The following is a 21,899-nucleotide window of genomic DNA, read 5'->3' as shown; positions in this document are numbered from 1 at the left end:
GTTATATTCTAGACAGCAGCAGGAGATAGTCTTTGGGCCACGAATGTACTGCATGTGCCAGGTATGGGAATGAATTTGATTTTTGTCTCTCAATTACAAGATAAGGGATATGATGTATACTTCATTGGTAATAGAGTATATGTCAAGCATCCAAGGTGGAAAAAGAGGGCCCAGATTGGAACTCGAAGCAACAGATTATACAAGTTGCAACTCGAGTCTCCTATGGCACTGATAAGCAGTGATGTCGATGGAGAAAAGAATTAAATGAGTTGTGGCATAGGAGGATGGGACATTTACATAATGGGGTCTTACAGATGCTCAAGGAAACTATTACGGGGGTTCCAGTGCTTACTACCAAGCATGATGATACATGCAGAGGCTGTGTGCTAGGTAAGTACACCAAAGCAGCATATTCCAGAAGCAACAATAGAGCTAAGAGTGTATTGGGGTTAATACACTCACACATTTGCGGTCCAATGTCTACAAGGGCCATCAATGGCACTGAGTATTTTGTTACCTTCATAGATGACCATTCTAGGAAAACTTGGATCTATTTTTTTGAGAACCAAGGATGAGGTCTTTTGATCGGTTTAAAGAGTTTAAGGTTCTAGTGGAAAACCTGACAGGAAGGAAGACCAAGATATTGCACTCAGACAGTGGCAGTGAATACACGAATAAGAACTTCATTGATTGTTGTGCAAGAGAAGGGATTCGAAGAGAATGGACAGCACCCTATAATCTAGAACAGAATGGAGTCGCAGAAAGGAAGAACAGAACTATTGTTGGAGCAGCAAAGGCGATGTTATACGATCAGAATCTACCCAAGTTTTTATGGGCAGAAGCATGCAGCACGGCTGTACACATTCAGAACAGGACTCCTCACAGGGCTTTAGGAAAGAAGACACCAGAGGGAGTTTTCACGGGAAAGAAGCCAGAAGTAAGTCACCTCAGGATATTCAGAAGTGTAGCTTATTGCCATATTCCAGAAGAGAAGCGGAGCAAGTTAGAGCAGACTGCCGAAGTTGGGTATCTAGTAGGTTACAACGAGACTTCAAAGGCATATCGGATCTACATTCCGAGCAGCAGAAAGATTGTAGTAAGGCGAGATGCGAAGTTCATGGAAGATAGAGCCTTCAGGAAATCTCATGAGATGCCATTTGAAGAACAGGATGAGGATGCTCCTCTAGTCCAGCAACAGGGATCAGATCTGGCAGGAAGACAAGTATCTGGTTCAAGCATGGTAACCAGTACTAGCATCTCCTCAAGAGAAGAGGAGTCAGGAGTGTCACAGCAGGTACAAGAAGAGGAACAAATGGAACCTCCCACCACCAGTGGAAGAACTAGCCGAGAAGTACGATAGACTTTGAGGGACGCAGAGGAATTCATTGGAGCTCCTAGAGTCGAGAAAAGGCAGTGTAGACAACCTGACAGGTACCAAGCATTGGTAGCTCAGGTCAAAGAACCCTCTAGTTTTCAAGAAGCCGTACAACACCAGGTATGGGTGGATGCCATGGTAGAAGAGTACAGTTCTATCATGACAAATGATGTCTGGGAAATTGTACCAAGACCAGAGAACAAATCAGTTGTAGGTTCGAGATGGATCTACAAGATCAAGTATGTTGCAGATGGCAGCGTAGATAAGTACAAGGCTAGGTTTGTCGCAAAAGGATATGCGCAAAAGGAAGGAATAGACTATGAGGAAACCTTTGCCCCAATAGCTCGATATACCTCTATCAGATCCATTATATCCCTTGCAGCACAGATGGGATGGGAGATTCACCAAATGGATGTCAAGACAGCGTTCTTGAATGGGGTGATAGAAGAAGAGGTATATCGAACAGCCAAAAGGTTTCGAAACACATGAAAAGAGAACTCATGTGATCAGGTTGAAGAAAGCCTTGTACGAGCTAAAACAAGCACCCAGAGCTTGGTACGGTCGAATTGACAGCTACTTACAACAGTTGGGATTCATCACGAGCAATGTCCATCCCAACCTTTATTATCTGTTGGTAGAAGGTGAGCCGTTGACTCTGGTATTGTATGTGGATGATCTATTTTTGACAGGATCATCCAAACTCATAGAGGATTTTACGAAGAACGTGGAAACTGAGTTTGATATGAAGAATTTGGGGCTAATGCACTATTTTCTGGGATTGGAAGTTTGGTAGCAGGATGGTGAGATCTTCCTTGGCCAAGGAAGATATGCATCAGAAATTCTGAAAAGATTCAGAATACAAGATTGTCGACCTATGGCTACGCCTATGATTACCAATTAGAAGAAAATGGATGCTTCGGGAGACAAGGAAGTGGACCCTACCTTATACAACAACTCATTGGGTCACTTATGTATCTGGTCAACACCGGCCAAACTTGTGTTATGTTGTCAACACCCTTAGTCAATTCATGGTGGAACCAAAAAGAGCGCATTGGGCAACAGCAAAGCACATTCTCAGGTATGTGCATGGAACAGTAAATTTTGGATTAATGTACACCAAGGGCAATGATATCGAATTGAGTGGATTCACTGATGCAGATTTGGCAAGAAGTTCAGTAGACAGAAAAAGTACCACTGGGTATTGCTTCGGTATTGGATCTGGGATGACCTCCTGGTTCAGTAAGAAGCAAAAGTATGTAGCTCTGAGCTCTGCTAAAGCTGAGTATATGGCAGCTAGCAAAGCAACATGTGAAGCTATATGGCTTAGGAAACTGCTTGTAAATCTATTTAGGAGAAGGATGGAAGCGACAAGGATCTTCTGTGATAATCAGAGTTGTATCAAGCTCTCTAAAAATCTAGTATTTCATGATCGCTCCAAACACATCGATATTCAGTGTCACTTTATCAGAGACTGTGTTCAGCGTGGAGCGGTACAGTTGGAGTACACTCCCACAGGGAATCAAGTGGTAGACATACTCACCAAGGCTCTAAAAAGAGCCAAGTTTGTTCAATTTATGTTCGAAAATCCCTTTCAATAGAATGATGCAATGTTTGAGAGGGAGTTGTAGTACAGATGCAGCAGTGGCAGTGGCAGTGTCATGGGCAACAATACGGTAGCAACAGTAGCACAATGTTGGTGGTAACAGCAGTGCAAAAAGGAGGTGCTTCAGAAATAGAGCAGCATGCACATGGACATTGTTGCTAGAGCACTTTCCTCGCTAAGAGGGAGTGTTAGTTTTTGGTAGCATCGGAAGTGCTCTAGCCTTGAAAATTGGTGGAGAGGCTAAGGCACATGAGTTCTAAAGAACCCAGAAACCGTTTGGTGAAATTCCACTTGGATTGTATTTTATTAAAATAATTAATATTTTTAATGGAGTTCCTAAGTCTAAACTTAGGGAAATTAAAATATTGATGGGTATTAATCAAAATATGGGAGAGAATCATCTAGAAGGCAAATCAAGTAATGTTTTAATCTTAGGCGTTGATTAGAGACTTAATCTCGGCCGTTGAAGACTCAACAAGAAAAGTATAAAATGGAGGTTTGGGGTTCATTTGGAAACACACAGGGAGATTGAGGAAATCGATTTTCTGAGGTGAAAAGTTCTCAGGAGGAAAATCGATTGGGGGGATCTTACAACTGAGGGGCAGAGAGAATCTAGGAGGACTTTCTGGAAAATATAGAAAAAAGAGGCAGTGAGAGCTTGCAGAGAGGCAGCGCAGTAGCCATGAGCGCTAACGCAGAAAAGTTGCCTATCACGCAGAATCCAAGACTGTCGAAACAGCGGAAACTGTCGAGAACTGCCGGAACAACCGGGAGAGTTGACACAGAGGTAGCGCAGTAGCCGGGAGAGCTGACGCAGAAAAAGTTGCCTGTCACGCAAAATCCAAAACTATCAGAACAGCCGAAACTGTCGGGAACTGCTGAAACAGTTGGGAGAGTTGACACAGAGGGCAGAGAAGGTGACGCAAGGCCAGTGCAGAAATAGCCGGGGTTAGCCAGTCTTATGTCGGATCAGCCAGAATTCTATCGGGTAAAGTGAGGTAAAACTCACTTAGATTTTTCGCTAGTATTTTCTCTATAAAGGATTGCTAGAGGAGCATCCTAGACTGTATTCATATATTTACTGCCAATAATAAGAATCCTCAGATCTACTACACAAGTTTTCCCACCTTGAGTTTTTCCGGGGATGATTGTCCAAAAACAAGTGTGTCAATGTGATTGTTCATATGTTGATGTTTCTCTTGCCGTTTAATTTTCAGTTCTAGATTGTGAAGTCTGCAACTGAATTTATTTTGGTATTTACTAAAGTATTGGTAAATAACTTATCATAAATAAGTAGGAGAAATAAATCAATTATTGCAGCAAATTTTCACAGTAACTTGTGAAATGAATGTTCTGTGTGTCTTTGTCCTTTGTCCTCTCTTTTCTTTTATAACTTTGACGTGAGCCAAAAACCTAATCTTCAACGATTGAGATCTAACCATGAAATCAATGGCTCTCTTTTAATTAAATTATTAAGTGACCCACTTTAGTCACTTTATTAATTAAAAATCACTTTAAAAAAAACGGTTCACTTTATTAAGTAATTAATAAATGAACTTCTGAAAAAGCATAGGATACTTTTATTGACGATTTCCATAAGTAGACACCCTCATGGAATGTAATAACCTACATAAATTTTTGCCCTTAGGGTTTCTATTTTGGCTACGATTTTCCTCAATAAATCATTAACAATATGTAGGCATGAATATAAAGATGTAACAACAATACAATTCTTCAATGAAATCACACTTTCTTGGGGTTGACTGCCCAATGAAACAAAGAACATACCCAACCAATGAAGCACGGTAGAGTTTAGACCACACTACAACTATATTGTTGACAGTAATTATGATTCTTCAGCAAAACCACAGAAGTTAGGGTTGGCTGCCCACAATAGTAAATGTATCCAATCCAAAAATCCACCAGTACAACAATGTTTTGCAATACCAACAATTTAGGAAACCAGATCCAACTATAACTAGGTATATTAACCAAATCCAAGGGGACTATATTAATTTAATGTCTACTGTGCAATTTTGGCTTACTGCAACAGGAGTCCAAATTGCCTTCATGATAACCCACAGACCTATAGAATAGGTTCCTGTTGCTTTTCTTGAGGATGTCCATAGTCGCAGAATTGTAGTCACTAACCTTGTTGTCCAGAATATTGCAAAGGAATGAGTGTTGAAGAGGAGAAGACTTGTTGCTATAGGATTCAGTTGCCCTACTATGACTATCCATAGCACTAGGATGGTTGAATACAAGGTCGTTGCCCCCCAAAACAGACCTCAAACTAATCTGGTCACTTTCTACTCTTTTGTGCCTAGACTGTTCTCCTTCGTTAGTCTTCAAACGCCCTCAAACAGTCTTCAAATAAACCGCAGACCGAATCCTCAAGGATCCAAACCTTTGTCCTCCAATATATTCTCCTTACGTTGCAGAGATGTCTAGGTTACCTTCCTAAAGGGAGCTAGCCCTAAGAGCCTCAAAAAGTTATCTTGATATGCTTCTGAGCTTGGTCGCACCATAATGGGGGTCTAGGAAAACTCGTTGTAACAAAATAGTATGAACTGTATACTCCCAGATGTTGTTTCCAACAGAAGCTTCCACGGAAGGGTCCTGGTGGTAGACTTAGGGCTTCGATGCCCTAATGCGGACTCTTCTTAGACAAATTGATAACCAAACAATCCTCCAAACAAAGCCAGAGATGCTCCAATTTCTATATAATGTCAGAACAAGAGATAGCAATGACTAGATAGAGTGGATCACCTCCACCAAAACTAGACAGGGGATTAGCTAGGGTGGGATCACCTCCACCGAAACTGATCAAGAAGAAGGGGTCTTAAAACCCTCAAAGCCTCATGCTCAAGAAAACAAAGACAATTCAATTTCATAAAGTGATTCCAACCCTCCTTTATTTTCAGATATCCTCATGGGGTTTCTTCCTCCTTAATCAAATGTGAGGGGTTCATGTGCACCCCCAATTTGGGTTTTTTGCCCCATCTACCCCAAAATTTACCCAATCTTGCCCCAAAACATTGAATAATGGGTTCCCCCCTTTATCAAAGACTATAGCCTACAAGGTTGGATAAGCTATTTCGTCCTCCCTTGGGCAATCAATTCATAGGGGGCATTACAGTCCCCCCTTCTCAACATTGCTTGTCCCCGAGCAAAGGAAAACTTGGGACTTGCAACATTTGTCCTACTATCTCTAAGAATGAGAACTCCTCTTCAATTTTTACAGCATCCTTCCTTAGTTTTTGCAACCTAATAATTAACATGTTGGTGAGGGATGTCATCTGTGTGCTACTCCTGAAATAGTTTTCATTTTAGACGACGTTCCTCCCCTTGGCATAGTAGCAACCTTCAATAGTCTTGGCCATGTCAACTCTCTTCCTAGTGCTAATAAGTTCACAATAGTTTCCATCAGTTGTCTATGCTTTTCTGTTGCCCCCACATCACTTGAAAGTGACCCGTTTCCATTTTTTAAAGTGTTGTCTTCTATGCATGGCTAGCGGCTAGCCATTTAATAACTTTATCCTTGTGCAAGGGACCCATCAATCTAAGAGGGATTAATGACAACACTTCTCCGTTTACGGTCATCTGACCATGGTAAGAATAATTTGGCAGCATGTAATATAATCGTAGCACCCTTCCTTCTTCAAGTATCACTTCACTTTTATGGACCAGATTCCCCTTTTGCATAGCTTCTGTTATCCCAAGATAATTTGTTGCATAGCGAACTGTAGCAACATTGTAGGTATTGAGTGCACTAAAAATCCCATAACCAAATTTGGTACATAGTGCGAGGGTATGAGGTCCCCCTAGAAAATCAGCAGATTTTGTTTACCAAACTCTGTAAACAGTGGCTCTTACACAAAATAGAAAACTTATTCAGATAGAACTTAGCATTTTCCCTATTTATCTTTGTTGTCACATACCTTATTCCATGCTTTTTACAATGCTTCTTACAACCAGTATGTCTTGTCTTCCCCCCTTGTATAAGATTGTCATTAACTTCCAAAGAATTTGTTGTTCTGATCAAATTTTCTTTGGGGTCTTTGTCATCAATCTTTGACCTATGCTTTTTACGATGGTTCTTACAACCAGTATGTCTTGTGTTCCCCCCTTGTATAAGACTGTCATCAACTTCCAAAGAATTTGTTATTGTGATCAAATTTTCTTTGGGGTCTTTGTCATCAGTCTTTGACCTGTTTTTGCCCATTCTTCGCTCCATATTTGTGCAATTCTTAGTTTGAGGGTAAGGCTCTAATGTGACTTCAACCAGTCTATCATGTGTAGTTCTAAGGGGCTTTTCCCTGAGAGTAGATTCGAGGACAAAATATATTTGGTCTTCAAAGAAAATGATCCCATCTTCTACCTTGTACCTGTCATCATGGATAAGACCATCCATCAATTCGCAAGCAAACTTATTTTTGGAGTACTCTACTAAGAAGTGGGCTCTCCAATCTCTCATGAGCATGAAAATGTCAAGTCCAATGTCCTTTTTGCATTCCAGATCATAAGCTTGTAAATTGCTACTTGACGATCTGGGGCTTGTACTTTTATGAGTTGCCATACAAATTACCTCGCCTTGCTTAGGGACCTCCATTTGCTTGGTTGTTATAACTCGGGGGCCACCATTGGTCATGCCTCTTAATACTACCTGCCATTTGAGTCTCGGAATTCCATTTCCATCACTTGGTAGTTCATTATGAATCTTCCTAGCGAGTACAACCATTGTACTCCCAACACCAGATTAGTATCTACCAATTCTATCACATAAAAATCATTAGTAATGGTATAATTACCTATTGTGACGCTCAAACATGGAACTACCTGTTTGCATATCATATTATACCCATCAGATGCCCTCGCTTTGAAACCTTCAAATGCCTGAGTAAGGATGCCTCTCCTTACCACCACGACTGCATTAATGAAGTTGTATGTTGCTCCACCATCAACCAATGCTATGATTCAGTGTCCTCGCATGACACCCTTGATTTTGAAGGTGTGATATTTTGGGACTCCCAAGAGGGTGGCAATAGTACCTCCTTCAATTTTTCGATGTGGCTTCTTGTCCCCCTTAATCTCTTCCAGAGATGGTGTTTCTTCATAAATGTTAGGCCCCTTGTTTGGTGTTGGTGTCATATCATCTTCATTGTCGCATACTAGCACTACTTCAATATAGTGAATCTTTCCCTTTCCCAAACATCAATGACCAGGTTCCCATGGCTCTTTGCAAATGAAACGAAGTTTCTTTCTTCTCAACTCACTTCGAGTTTCTTCATCCAACTGGTCCTTCTTAGTTTCATCTTCCTGAGATGTACTCTTGTCCTTGTCTCTTGGAGGGATTTGATGTGTGGGTGGAGTCTTCACTTGCGGTGTTGCACTTCCCATATCTCACGTCCTAGTGATGGCCTCCTACAATGTGGTATGTTTGAAAGCCTTGACCCACCCATGCAATGGTTCAGCTAGACCTTCTACGAAGAGCATGACCAACCTCTGTTCCAAGATGTTTGTCACCGTGACTATTATCCGTTCAAATTCTGCGATGTAAGCTTTTGAGGTTCCGGTCTGTTTGAGTTGTACCAACTCTCTAAAATGTATATTTGGATCCTTCCAATCAAAACGCTATATCAATCTTTGGGTGAAGACCACATAAGAGGTTATGTTGGAATCCCCCAAGGTGACCAGTCAATGGTAACAGCATTCGTGTGCCTCCCCTTCCAGAGGTAATGTGGCAAATTGGATAGCCTATGTTTCCTGCATGGGATTAAGTCAGAAATAGGTGTCTAATTTTTGCACCCAAGCCCTTGTTGAACATTTGGTTGATCCATCGAAGGAGGGAAATATATATCTTCCCCGTTTTTCACATTAGATCATGATTCCACTGTGCTTTCAACTTATTCCTGTATTTAATATTGCTATATTCGTTAAACATCATGTGTGCTCGAACATCTTCTCCCAGCGCTGCATATTCTCGGAAATATTCTGTAAAGTCATTTTTTTCTGTTGCTTCTTGGTTTGTTGCGACTTGATTATCCAAGAACTGAGGTAGTAGTGGCCTATGGTTACTTCCATTGATTGCCCTTGCGTTGGATTATGCAAAAGAACCAAGATTATGGTTGTTGCTCCCTTCAGCACCAGTGTCATTATCCACATTAGCAGCATTGTTGCCAATGTTGTTTAGATTTCCCAAGGCTTGGGTAATGAGCTACGTCATTTGCGGTTGTCCTTGGGCTATCTGTCGTTGCCCTTGCATTAACAACTGGGCCATTTGTTGTTGTCCTTGAATCATCACATGCAAGAGATCTCTAGGATCTTTTTCTTCTTGACCTCCCCTATCCCCTCTAGTTGAATTGTGGGTGATCCTCTTTCTTCTTACTGTAAAAGTTGCTTGTATCTTCTGGAAGTATACAAGGCTCATGTAATCATAAGCTGGCAGGATGCACGACTCTGATACCACTGTAATATCCTCAGGAAATTTTTTCCCTTAGGGTTTCTATTCCGGCTAGGGTCTTCCTCAATAAATCATTAGCAGTAGTACACATTCATAAGAGCATATAGGCATGAATATAAAGATGCATTAGCAATACAATTCTTCAATGAAATCAGTGTCTTAGGGCTAACTGCCCAATGAAACAAAGAATATACCCAACCAATGATGCACAGTATAGTTTTGACCACACTACAACTATATTGTTTGCAGCAATTATGGTTCTTCAGTAAAACCACATAAGTTAGGGTTGGATGCCCACAACAGTATATGTATCGAACCCAAATATCCACCAGTACAATATTGTTTTGCAATATCAACAATTTAGGAAACCAGATCCAACTGTAACTAGGTATATTAACCAAATCCAAGTGGACTATATCAATTTAATGCCTATTGTGCACTTCTGGCTTACTGCAATAGGAGTCTGAATTGCCTTGATGATAACCCGCAGACCTAGAGAATAGGGTCCCGCTGCTTTTCCTGAGGATGTCTGCAACCCTAAAAGTGTAGTCGTTGACCTTGCTGTCTAGAAAATTGCCACGGAATGAGTGTTGAAGTGGAGCAGACCTGTTGCTGTAGGGTTTGGCTGCTCTACTATGGTTACCAGCAGCCCTAGGAGGACCGAGTATAAGGTCATTTCCCGTCAAAATAGACCTTACACTAATCTAGTCACTTTGATGCTCTTTTGTCCTAGACTATTCTCCTTTGTTGGTCTTCAAACACCCTTAGACTGTCTATGTCAGACAACCTCTCATAAACTGAAGTTGAACATTCTACATGTGGAAATTCATTTGAAATTTCCTTTTCTTTCAAGGAAAGAGAGTAAAACAACGAGAAAATATCTCCGAAATCGTATGAATAAATCCCAGTGTCTCTTCAGTTGGAAAGAAAAACAGCCTTATTTTCCTAGTGTACTTTTAGTCTAGTTTTCGTTTAGGTGCTAGGAAGCTATTCTAACTTTTTGTCTCACTGCTTTAATGTTTAACTTAGAAGCGGTCAAACTAGCTTGTATTGTGAACTCAGCTTATAACATTGTGTAACCCTGTAATTCATCAGTTAATGAATCCATGTTTCATATAAAAATAAATAGAATCGATTGCATTGTGTAACCCTGTAATTTATCAGTTACACGAATCCATGTTTCATATAAAAAAAAGATTCGATATCTTTTGATAGTGACTAATTAGTAGGTTGTCAATTGTACATTCGTGTACATAGAATCGATTGCATTGTGTAACCCTGTAATTTATCAGTTACACGAATCCATGTTTCATATAAAAAAAAGATTCGATGTCTTTTGATAGTGATTAATTAGTAGGTTGTCAATTGTACATTCGTGTACTGACATACTTCACCAGAAGAACTACAAGCCCTCCAAATTAGTTGCCAAAAAAAACAGAATATTCCAAGTGTTCCTTAGCTTATGACTAAAGTTCTCTTTCTTCTTTAAAAAACCTTTATGGTATAGCTTATGACTAAATTTCTTTTCTTTAAAAAGACTCTTAATGGTACCCTTAACTGCAATAACCACCCACCATGAAGATGGCATGGTACATAGCCTATAGGATTCAACAAGACACACATATTCATACTTAGCATTCTATGTATTGAAGAGACTTCTTGAATCTTCATATTAAATCCAACGCTATCAATCTCAAGTGTAAAAAGCAGTGTTGTTAAAAGCGCGATTAAATCGCGCTTTTTTCCCTAAGACGATTTAATCGCGCGTTTTATGGGAAAAAAGCGGCTAAATTTTTTTTGCCGATTTTTTCCGAAAAAAGCGTGGGGTGTCGAGGCAGCGGGTTTTATAATCCGATTTTTGATTTTTTTTTGTTCATTTGGATTGTGGGCGCGCATAGGAGGAGGAGAACGTCTTGGAGAGAGCAGTTGGAGGGTTTGTGAGCAAATCTAAGTGCTTGTAGGACAAATTCAAGAGGAGACCACCAATTTCTCCATAAAAACGGTATGTGGATTAATTTTTTTTTGTTTTCCTTGTTTAAAAACATCGTTTTTCATTGTTTTTGGTTGGGAAACTTCATATGGGCACCATTTTCCTTTTGTTTTCATTGTTTTTAAAGAATTTTTTGTATTTTTTCATTGATTTGGGATGGGTAAATTGGTATGACTATGGGAACCAATTTTTTTTTTTTCATTTTTTTTAAACATTGTTTATGTTTTTTCATTGTTTTTGGCATTTGCCATTTGGTTGGGTAACTTGGGTTTGGAACTTTGGATTCTGGAAATTTGTAACTTGTAATTTTGTAAATGCTAAATTGTAATCCTAAATTCCTATTTCCTAATCCTTATTTTCCCATAGGTTTGCAAATTCAAAATTCAAAAACAAACATGCCAAGGAAATTGGATCCTTTCTGGGAATATGGTGAACCTAAAGCTCCGAATGATAGACAAAACTTGAATTGCAAGTTGTGTGGAAAGGAGATACGCAGGGGGGTGTACAGGTTGAAGTTTCACCTTGCACAAATCCCTGGACATGATGTGGGGCCCTGTATAAATACAAATCCTAAACTTATTCAAAGAGCCATGAGAGCATTGGGAGAATTAGAGCACACTAGAGAGGCCAAAGAAGAACTCAAAAGGCAACTAAAAAGGTCAGCTGAAGGAAGTGGGCCAAGTGGCACTGGTTCTACTGCAGCATCAGTCAATCCGGTAGCTGCATCATCATTTTTTGTTCCTCGAACCACACCTGGTTCACAACCATCTATCGGTTCAATGCTAAAAAGAACTAAAAAAGAACAAGCAAACAGGTTGATGGCAAAATTTCTCCTCTGGAGTGATATTCCTTTCAGCATTGTAAGGAATAATCCATTTTTCCAACCTACTGTTGATGCTATTGCCAGTGTTGGCCCGGGGTACAAAATCCCTTCTTATCATGATTTCAGAGGCCGGATTCTTCAAGATGAAAAGCGTGACTGCACCCAAAGATTGGAGGATTTTAGGGCATCATGGGCACAAACAGGATGCACTATTATGTCAGATGGTTGGACTGACCAAAAGGGGAGAACCCTTATAAACTTCTTGGTTAGTTGTCCCAAGGGGACTATATTTATCAAATCTGTTGATGCATCTCATCAAATCAAAGATGCAAGAACTTTATGTGATTTGCTGGATGTGTTTATTTTGGAGGTGGGTGAACAACATGTTGTCCAAGTTATAACGGACAATGCTGCAAATTATGTTGCTGTTGGTAGAATGCTTATGGACAGGCATCCTACTTTATTTTGGACACCTTGTGCTGCCCATTGTATTGATTTGATGTTAGAGGACATAGGGAAAATTCCCTTTGTCAAAGATATTGTTGACTCATCAAAAAGCATCACAAAATTTATATATAATCATACATCTGTGCTTAGCTTGATGAGAAGATTCACCAACAACAAAGAGTTGGTGCGCCCCGCCATTACACGATTTGCCACGAGTTTCATATCTCTTCAATCCCTCTTGAATTCTATGTGGGATGTGAAGAGAATGTTTCTTTCAGAGGAGTGGCGTGCTATGTCAATGAGCCGCAAACCAGAAGGAGAGGCCGTATGCAGACTAGTTTCATACCAGGAAGACTTCTGGGCGGGAGTGTAGGAGGTGTGCGCCGTTACTGAACCTTTGGTAAAGGTTCTTCGGTTGGTTGATGGTGAGAAGCCCGCAATGGGCTATTTGTATGAAGCCATGGACAGGGCCAAAGAAGCCATTCGGGCCTACTATGATGATAAGGGAGATGATGGGTTTCAGAAACAACTCCTTCTATGGGGAGTGATTGATGAGCGATGGAACAACACACTCCATCGTCCCATTCATGCTGCTGGGCTTTTCCTGAACCTTGCATTTTCTTATGCATGTGGGTTTGATTTTGATGCTGAGATCATGGATAGATTCTTATCCTGTGTCCAGAAGATGGTGCGATCTCCAGAACAACATATAGAGATCTCTAAACAAATTGAGACATATAAGATGGCAGGTGGCACATTTGGCTTTGAGATGGCTGTCACTGATAGGACGATTAAAATGCCAGGTATTTTTTAGTTTGTAACTTTGTTTCAAATTTCATTGTCTCTTCAAATTCCATTTTTTTCTTATGTTTATTTAAAATTTTATTTGTAATTTTGTTGTAGATGCATGGTGGAAGATGTATGGTGGCAGAGTACCCCTTTTGCAAAAGCTTGCCGTATGCATCCTCAGCCAAAGATGCAGCTCCTCAGGATGTGAGCGCAACTGGAGTGTATTTGAAAAAATACACAACAAGAAGCGCAACAGGTTAACACTTAAACATTTAAAATATTGCAAATTTCCAAATAAATTTTTGAATTCATTAAACAATATTTTTTTTATAATATTAATTATTAATTATTATTTCATGATCTTTGTACAGGTTGGAGTCCCAGCGACTTAATGACATGGTCTACGTCTACTACAATCTTCGATTGTGGGTGAGGCAACTTGAGAGGACACCTGATGTGGATGCCATCTCATTGGATGGGATTGACACCACTGCTGCATGGAGGGTTGAGGCCGAGAGGCCTCTCATGGATTTTGCTGATGATTGGTTAGTGCAGGATGTAGTGGAGGAGCAGGAGGCGCAGGAGGAGGAGAAGGAGGAGGAGGTGACACCGCCTACCCGGGCTACCACTGCCACCAGTAGAGGACGTGGTCTCCGTCTACCTCCTGTAGCTCATACTTCTAGTTCTTCAGCTTCTAGAGCACATCAGACTCCACTGCCATTTCCACCAGCACAGGCACCAGCATCTACATCTAGAGGGAAAGGGAAAGCTGTGACATTTTCTCGCAAGAGGGGCAGAGGAAATCAATAGGATTAGACTTTCATTTTATTGTATATGAGTCTATGACATTATGACATGATGAGATACATTATCATATTTTTTGTTGATATTTTGAGGCTGAGCTGGGACTCAGGAGTCAGGACTTACTATTCAGGACATGATTCAATGTTATGTGTGATTTTAGCGCTAGAAATGATATTAAACATCTTATATATTAGTTTTTTTATCATATTTATGTGTCAATGTATTTATTTTATGTTGTAGATGGTTTAGATATTAAAAAAATTGAAAAAAAATGAATATTTTTGTACCAAACGCTTTTTTCCCGCTTTTTTCCCGATTTTTCCGATTTTTTCCGCTTCATTCCCGGCGCCGATTTAATCCCGCTCGCGCTTTTCACAACATTGGTAAAAAGAAAAGCACATCCCCATTCAACACTCACAGTGTTGTGGGGGAGTGCTCTCCTCATCTAAAACTGCACTTCCTCTTGAAGCTGCAAGGAGCACCCTCAGGAGCGCAATCCCGATGGGAGCATGTTCCCCACTTGTTTGTTTACGCTCCCACACAAAGAAGCATATTGTGTGTTTTCAACGATTCCTCTTTTCTCTCAAGGGTGGTTTGACATTGCAGTAAGTTGAGTTCAGCACGGGTATGGTGGCATGCACTTCTCATTGCCTGAGCCATTGAGAAGTATTACAGTAGCAGAGCACCATTGCTGGTTCAAAAGTGTGGCTGCACACTGTTTCTCATCTGAAAAGGCCTGATTTCTGATTGTACCACATCTGGAAGGGACGGCAAGGAACCCGGATCCCTCTCAAGTATGTAAAGAAGGGCCTGGCATGGGCATATCTATTGGCACCTTCATCTGTGTTGCATTTCTATGCATTGGGTTTGTAATTTTTTGAAAACAGTGACATTGTTAAGCGTAGCAGATCACTATGAACTATTGTCAAGGGTGATTGGCACATCTTTTGGGTGTTGGGTTTCGATCTGCACACAGCTGAGAACAATCGTAGCTTCGCATGTTGTATCAAGGCAGTATAATGCAATTGGGCTAGAGCAGCAGTACTACCTCTGTAGCTTCGCGTGTTGTATCAAGGCAGTATAATGCAATTGGGCTAGAGCAGTACTACCTCTGCATGCTCTGTTAATGGTTTATCTACATCAAAGTCCGTCAGACTGTTTTTTTACGTTTTCCATTGTTCAAATGGAGTTTAATCTTTTTTTTTAATTTGTTTGAAGTACACCGCCAAAGTGAATTTGGCACTTGCCATTTTTTCCCATGTGCCTGTGGGAGTTTTTTTTTACATGTGATTGTGGGTAGGTTATTTAAAAAAGTGAAGTTTAATTATTAAATGTTTTGGTTTTTTTCTGAGTACATTTTCCAGTCAATTTTATCTGAAATTTAGTAGGAATTTGTTGGTAGCACAAATTTAAACCATGTAATATGCTATAAAAACAAACTAGTTACATTAAACAGCTGGCCTGGATAGACAGAAGTGAGAGTCATGCAGCAGTAGGGACCAAGCTCGAGCCAGGTAGCAGGTCACCCTTATCTTTCGGAGTGACATCCATTATTATTTTAATATATATATATAAAGAAAGAGAGATGTCCTTTCGACCGCTTTGCTCTGAGGATGTTTTTGGGAAGGACCATTTCCACTCCCCTCTCCGACTTTGCTCTGGATGTCTGGCAAAGTAGCCACAAAACAAGAATGGAGTAAACATGAAGGGTGATCATGAAACCTGCAAAGCCTTTGTATTTCATTTTTTTCACCATAAAAGTATGTACCCTGTTAAATATCTTTTTCCTTCCATGATGCTGCTCTCATAAAAAAGTTGAGGATGTATTTCGTTCCATTAAGTTAAAAGAATTAAAGAATAGCAAAATACTCATAAAATATCGAACCCCTTCTCAAATATGCATCTCTAGGCTCTTTGGTTCCAAGATCTCTTTAGTATCGGTTGGCTGTTTGGTTCCAACATTTCTCTGGTCTGGTGTGTGCAAGGGGAAAAGAATTATGAGAATCTCGACCCATTTTGACTTTTTTAACTTCTTTAAAAAGAGTTAGAAATTTGCAAACCTTTTCAATAATAATAAATACATAAAAGTTAAAAGATTCCGGGTTAAAAACTGAAAAGAAGAAAAAGACTAGAACATACTGTGCGTACTCATTGGAATTGTATGGATATTGTCAGAGACCACTAATCAACGAGAATTGCCCAATGTTCAGCACTAAGTCTATCTTTGTAACTTAATTCTTGATCATTGGTGAAATTCAGATTTCACCGCTTAAAACATTTCAACCAGAGTTACTTTAGATCTTGCCTCGCGTGTTTGTTTGATGATGATATCTTCAAGCAAAGACAACTCAGTCAGATGAGAACCAAGCTGTCGAGCAGTACTTATAACAAAGATTCAATATAACCCAAAATTGCTTTCCAAACTCCTACTCACAAAATGATGAATAATCAAAATAAACATCCCACGCAAGCTACTGGCACTCACTGATACTTAATAAATTCCCCGGGACTCAAACGCCTTAATATTTTTTTGCCATAAGTTCCACTAAAAGTATCTAGAGACTTTTCTGATAACTTTCTATCCGAATACAAAATATTCTTTTGACTTCAATATTGATCCACAATGTGAAGGTTAAAAATATATTGATTTTTTAAAACATTATATATTTATTATTTTCTGAGTTCAAGCTTTTGTAATTTATAAGGTTTAGAAAAAGTTTTTTAGGGTTAATTTTGATTCTCTTTAACCTTCTGATTTGGTTTTTTGAATATTATAGATTAGTCTATTGAAATATTTACATTTTTCTTTTGCATTTTTCTAGTATTTAATCCCTTGGATAGGTCAGATTCTCATTTATGTCTTAATGATAAACCACATTGGTCAGTTCAAATCATCGACCCAAAAATTACTATGGTAATTAATCCGAAAAAAACTATTTCTAAGCATCATATATTGTTCAAAAACATGCCCATAATAGATTCATGTATTGCTGAATAACTGTTATGTCAATTGATGACAATTAATTGGGCACAAACCTGGTAAATTTAACAACTTATTTTTGAGATTTGGCAAGAGTCCTGACAAGTTTTTAGGAAAAAATCAAAAGAAAAGGAAAATATAAGGAAAAATAAAAAAGTGTTGATTTCTTTTAAATATGAATTTTGAAAATAGAAAGATAAAATATACAGAATGTGAATAAATTTAGCAAAGAGAGAGCGGAATATTCACGACTCTGTCATGAAAATGATATCAGCATAGATGTATCTTCAGTAATGATCCAAAAAGACCAATTTTTTTTTTATTATGGTCAATTATTTTTAAATTTATTTATTATTTTCTAAAGACTTTATCACTTCTCAATTTAAAATATTAATATTACACATGCAACACACATCTACTCGGAACGTAAATACACTGCACCTCAAACTTGTTAAAAACAACTGCAATCCAACCTCATTCCCAAACAGATAAATACAAACTATGTTCACCTTTCTGCACTTCTTAAAAAACAATATAAACATATGGGATTGGAAATCTTCATAGGATTAAATATTCTTCAAATGACTTTACCCCGAATCAAAAGCCTGGATTGGGAAAATTTTGCTTAAATATCAACTAAATTTTATAATAAATATCTTCATAAGTTAATCAATTCCTAATTGACTAGCCATGAAAAAATTAATTTTTCTGCGGAATAATTTTTTGCAATGAAATATGCATATAATTGCCATTCATCTCGATCAATTAAACAATTCCTCTATAAATCTGTAAACCAGAAGGGACATTTATCGTGTTTCTAAATTAGGGCATGTAATAGAATTTAAGGTTTAGAGCATGGAAATTTAGTTAAGCAGGAACCCGATGATTACCATCTCCTGAAGGGCAACGGGGGCAGAGGCATATTTGTGGCTTAAAATCCAGGCCAGCGAAGTTGCAGCTGATTCAAATGTTTGTTTCTTCCCCAGCTGCTTCTGCAAATCCTGCAAGGTCTGCTTCAATGTGTCTTCCATCTCCATTTGCACGCGATTCGAACGTCGGTAGGCTCCTCCGTCAGATTTATATGGGTCGGTAACGTGGACAGGTTATTCTCGCTCTGAACTTTCTTGAGGGAGGGGCAATCTCGCATTTTATAAGAAACTTCCGTATTTGAAGGAAATATCACATACCCAACGCTCCATTATACGCGCGACTCTACCTTTTGGTCTGGTCCCGTGTGTGGCACGTAGGTTGGGTGGGCCTAATGCCTAAACACCTTAACTTTAGGGGCATGTTATGATTAAAGGGCATTAGGTTAGGATGAGGGGCAATAGTTTGAATGGTTGGGTGGTAGGTTTTGACCTCTTTTACCTAAATTTAAATTTTTGATGAGACATTTTGCCCATATGATAAGGTTAGATGAGTAGATGTTCGTGAAGAATAGGACCCCCTTTGGGTGTGTCTCTAGACATTTCAACCTTTGGTAAGTCATAAGCTATTGATATATCTAGTTTTTGGGTCATTGGATATAATATTGGGTTATAGTGGCAACTAGTCTATTTGATTGCAGGTGTAATTAAGGTCATTCTAACAAATTACCAATTTATCACGGTTAAAAATAAATAAATGACACCACATTAAACTTCGAAATTTCTCACACACACATATAGAGAGAGTGTGTTCTTTACCTCCATATCTCCTCTTGGAGTGTGACATGTTCAAAATGGTAAGATATTGGTGAGCAAGGTATAAGGTGTCCAAAATAGCTCATTTTGTATCCCCTACCAATGGTTGACAATTCAATACATCAATGCTCAACCAATATACATGTCATGAGGTGGATATAATTTTAAAAAGGTTTTAATTTTTAAATCAATAGTTTGTTTCAAAGAGTAGGACGAAATTTGTGAGATAGATATTTTTGTTTTTTTGAAGAACTTTGCAAAATCTCTTCCTTATCGAAATATTTGGATGGAGAGCAATTTTACCACTAGCCATAACAACAACAAGTAATCTAATAATATTTAGCAAGACTCAAACTTCACTGAAACTAGAACTAAGGACCTCACAGTAAACTTTGCCCTAAAACAATTCATTATAACTAATTGAGTTAACTGTGTAAATGTTATTTTAATATTATTGTATTTCACAGTCACATGCATATAAAAGCATTTTCATAGACTACTTACCACTGTGTTTTGCTTTAGAAGCAGTTTTAAACTATTTTAATACTAGGGATCAACCACGCTACTTTCCTTATAATTATTAGACACTACTCAACATGTGGCACCTCTAATCTATATATAATTTTTTAGTTGGATTTTAATTTCAATTCAAAATAGATATATTCCAAACAAAAAAACAACAACAACAACAACAACAAATTAAGCAATAACATTGAATTGCCACCCCTAGTGATTTCTCTCCTTTTCTAGAGCGGCAAAAATGAGCGCTTGCCCTAATCCCTACGTCAGCGCTCTTCGCGACCTCCCCTTTCGCATCTGATTGGGGCCTCACGGTTCCCTGACCGCCATGGATGAATCGCATCAGCATCTTGGTGCCCTCTCCTTCAAAGATATGGTCACTGGTCGGCCTCCAGACCAGGTTTCCTTCTTCACAAAGTTTGCCTCAAGCTCTGCCTTCTACACGCCACCAGGAGGAAACTTTGTCCAAGAAGGAACAACGCATCCATAGCAAAAAGAGTTGCCTCAGAGGAAAGAAGAAACAACGAAAAGGATAACCAAGGATACTCGAGCAGAAAAAGGTAAGGCCGCAGACTCGCCTTTCCTCGCTGACAAAAATCCTACAAAAACTCAGGAGCAGCTGCAAGATCAGACGAAAAAGACTAAGAATAACTGCAACCCCATAGCCAAGAAAATCCCAGAACTGGAAATCCAAGACCCCGATGTAGCAGTCTATAGAGAATATATGCAAGAACATGCAGTAATATGCAAGTTCATGGGCATCTAACCAACTGAAAGAGCCCTGAACTAGTGGATACAAAGCAAATGGACACCCAAAGGGGAGATTAGACTTCAGTTGGGCTCTAAAGGATTCTTCACAATCATTTTTGACCTCCTAGAAGACAGAGACAAAATATTTGAAGGAGGACCCTATTTCTACAACTCAGTCAGTTTATACATGAGATATTGGAAGGACAACTTCACACCAGAAAAGAAGGATTTTATGAGAGTTCCAGTTTGGGTTCGCCTCTACTCCTTACCAATTGATTATTGGTTTCCTTCCATCTTAAAAGCAATAGGAGACTAGCTGGGGGAGTACATCAAAATGTCTGAAGGCACCAGAATGGGTCATTATGTTTCCTATGCTCGAATCTGCATATACATAGATGTCTTTGGTGCCCTGCCAGAAGCAATTAAATTAATCTTTAGGGACGAAGTTTGGCTGCAAAGTATAGACTATGAACATATTCCCTTCCGATGCAGAAAGTGTCACGAGCATGGGCATCTCTTCCGAGATTGTCCTATGAACAAAACCCCTCAATCTCAAGAGCAAGCAAGTAAAAGAAAAGATAGCGAAGGATATACTAAAGTCATCTCCAGGAACAAGAACAACAGGAAAAAGGCTATCCCCAAGAAGAACCAATCTAAAGATGCAGGTCAGAACCAGTTCAATGCATTGAACAGCACCCAGGAGCAAATGGATCCTAACGACCTGATAGGAGATGAAGCAGGAGAAGACGAAATGAACCCAGCAGACAGAGAATACGATGAGAGGGACACAGGTTATACCAACAAAGGAAAGGAGCATTTGCAAGAGGATACAGAAATGGAACAAATAGAGATAGAGGAAACACTAGAGGAAAGTGCCATAGAGGAAGCTCTGGGGGGGTAGACTTAGCAACAATAGCAGAGGAATGGAAACAAAATGGAATAAATGCCATATCAGAACACCAGCTACAAAAAATTGAAGGCGCTTATCTCCTCCAGGAAGATTTAAAACTCAAAGCTCACCATCCAGCACAAGAAAGCATAGCATCAAAGGGCATATTAGAAAATATTCTAGTAGGAGGACTCAACCTCAAAGGCTCAAGCAGAAAGTGAGGTCAAAAGACTACCAATCAGCTCCTCCAAGAACTAGGTGCCAAATTAATCAATGAAGGAAAGGTAAAATCTCTGGCTCTAAACCCATCTCCATGTCAATGAATTGCATTTCTTGGAATATTAGAGGACTGAACAGTCCTGGGAAGAAAAGAATCTTAAAAAATAGAATCTTGTCTAATCATCCTGACATCCTTCTAATTCAAGAAACTAAACTAGAGTCAGCTTACCCCCCTCTCCTTCTCAACTCTTGTTTTAAGCCATACAGCTCCTTAGCCAACTTGGCTACCGGTTCAGCGGGGGGTATAATGACCTTTTGGAAAAACTCCAAGTTCGACCTCATATCCTCTCTAGCCACTCATCATTCCATAACAGTGATCCTGAGAATCATAGGCACCAACAAAAGTATTTGCATAACTAATATTTATGCCCTGCACAAGGTGACAAACCGAATTAAAATGCTCCAAACCATCTCCAATCTCCTAGATCCTTTACACCTTCCTCTCAAAATCATAGCAGGTGATTTTAATATGATAACAAATTTGTCTGAGAAGAAAGGAGGTATCT

General features: G+C 39.3%; 1 protein-coding gene across 1 annotated transcript in view; it reads right to left on the bottom strand.

The window, feature by feature from the left end:
- The window catches only part of AIP2 (RING/U-box superfamily protein), a 57,067-nt gene extending 38,619 nt beyond the window's left edge, over positions 1-18,448 (bottom strand). Inside the window, exon 1 of the mRNA XM_089419670.1 lies at positions 18,165-18,448. Coding sequence (XP_089275796.1) covers positions 18,165-18,311 — 147 coding nt within the window. The 5' untranslated portion in view covers positions 18,312-18,448. The remainder of the gene's footprint in view (positions 1-18,164) is intronic.
- Between the last annotated feature and the right edge of the window lie 3,451 nt (positions 18,449-21,899).

This window comes from Pinus tabuliformis, chromosome 4_1 (assembly GCF_031772625.1).
Source record: "Pinus tabuliformis cultivar Carrire ecotype Pingquan chromosome 4_1, CPIR1, whole genome shotgun sequence".
Taxonomy (NCBI): Eukaryota; Viridiplantae; Streptophyta; class Pinopsida; order Pinales; family Pinaceae; genus Pinus; species Pinus tabuliformis.
This window is presented reverse-complemented; position numbering and strand designations above follow the sequence as displayed.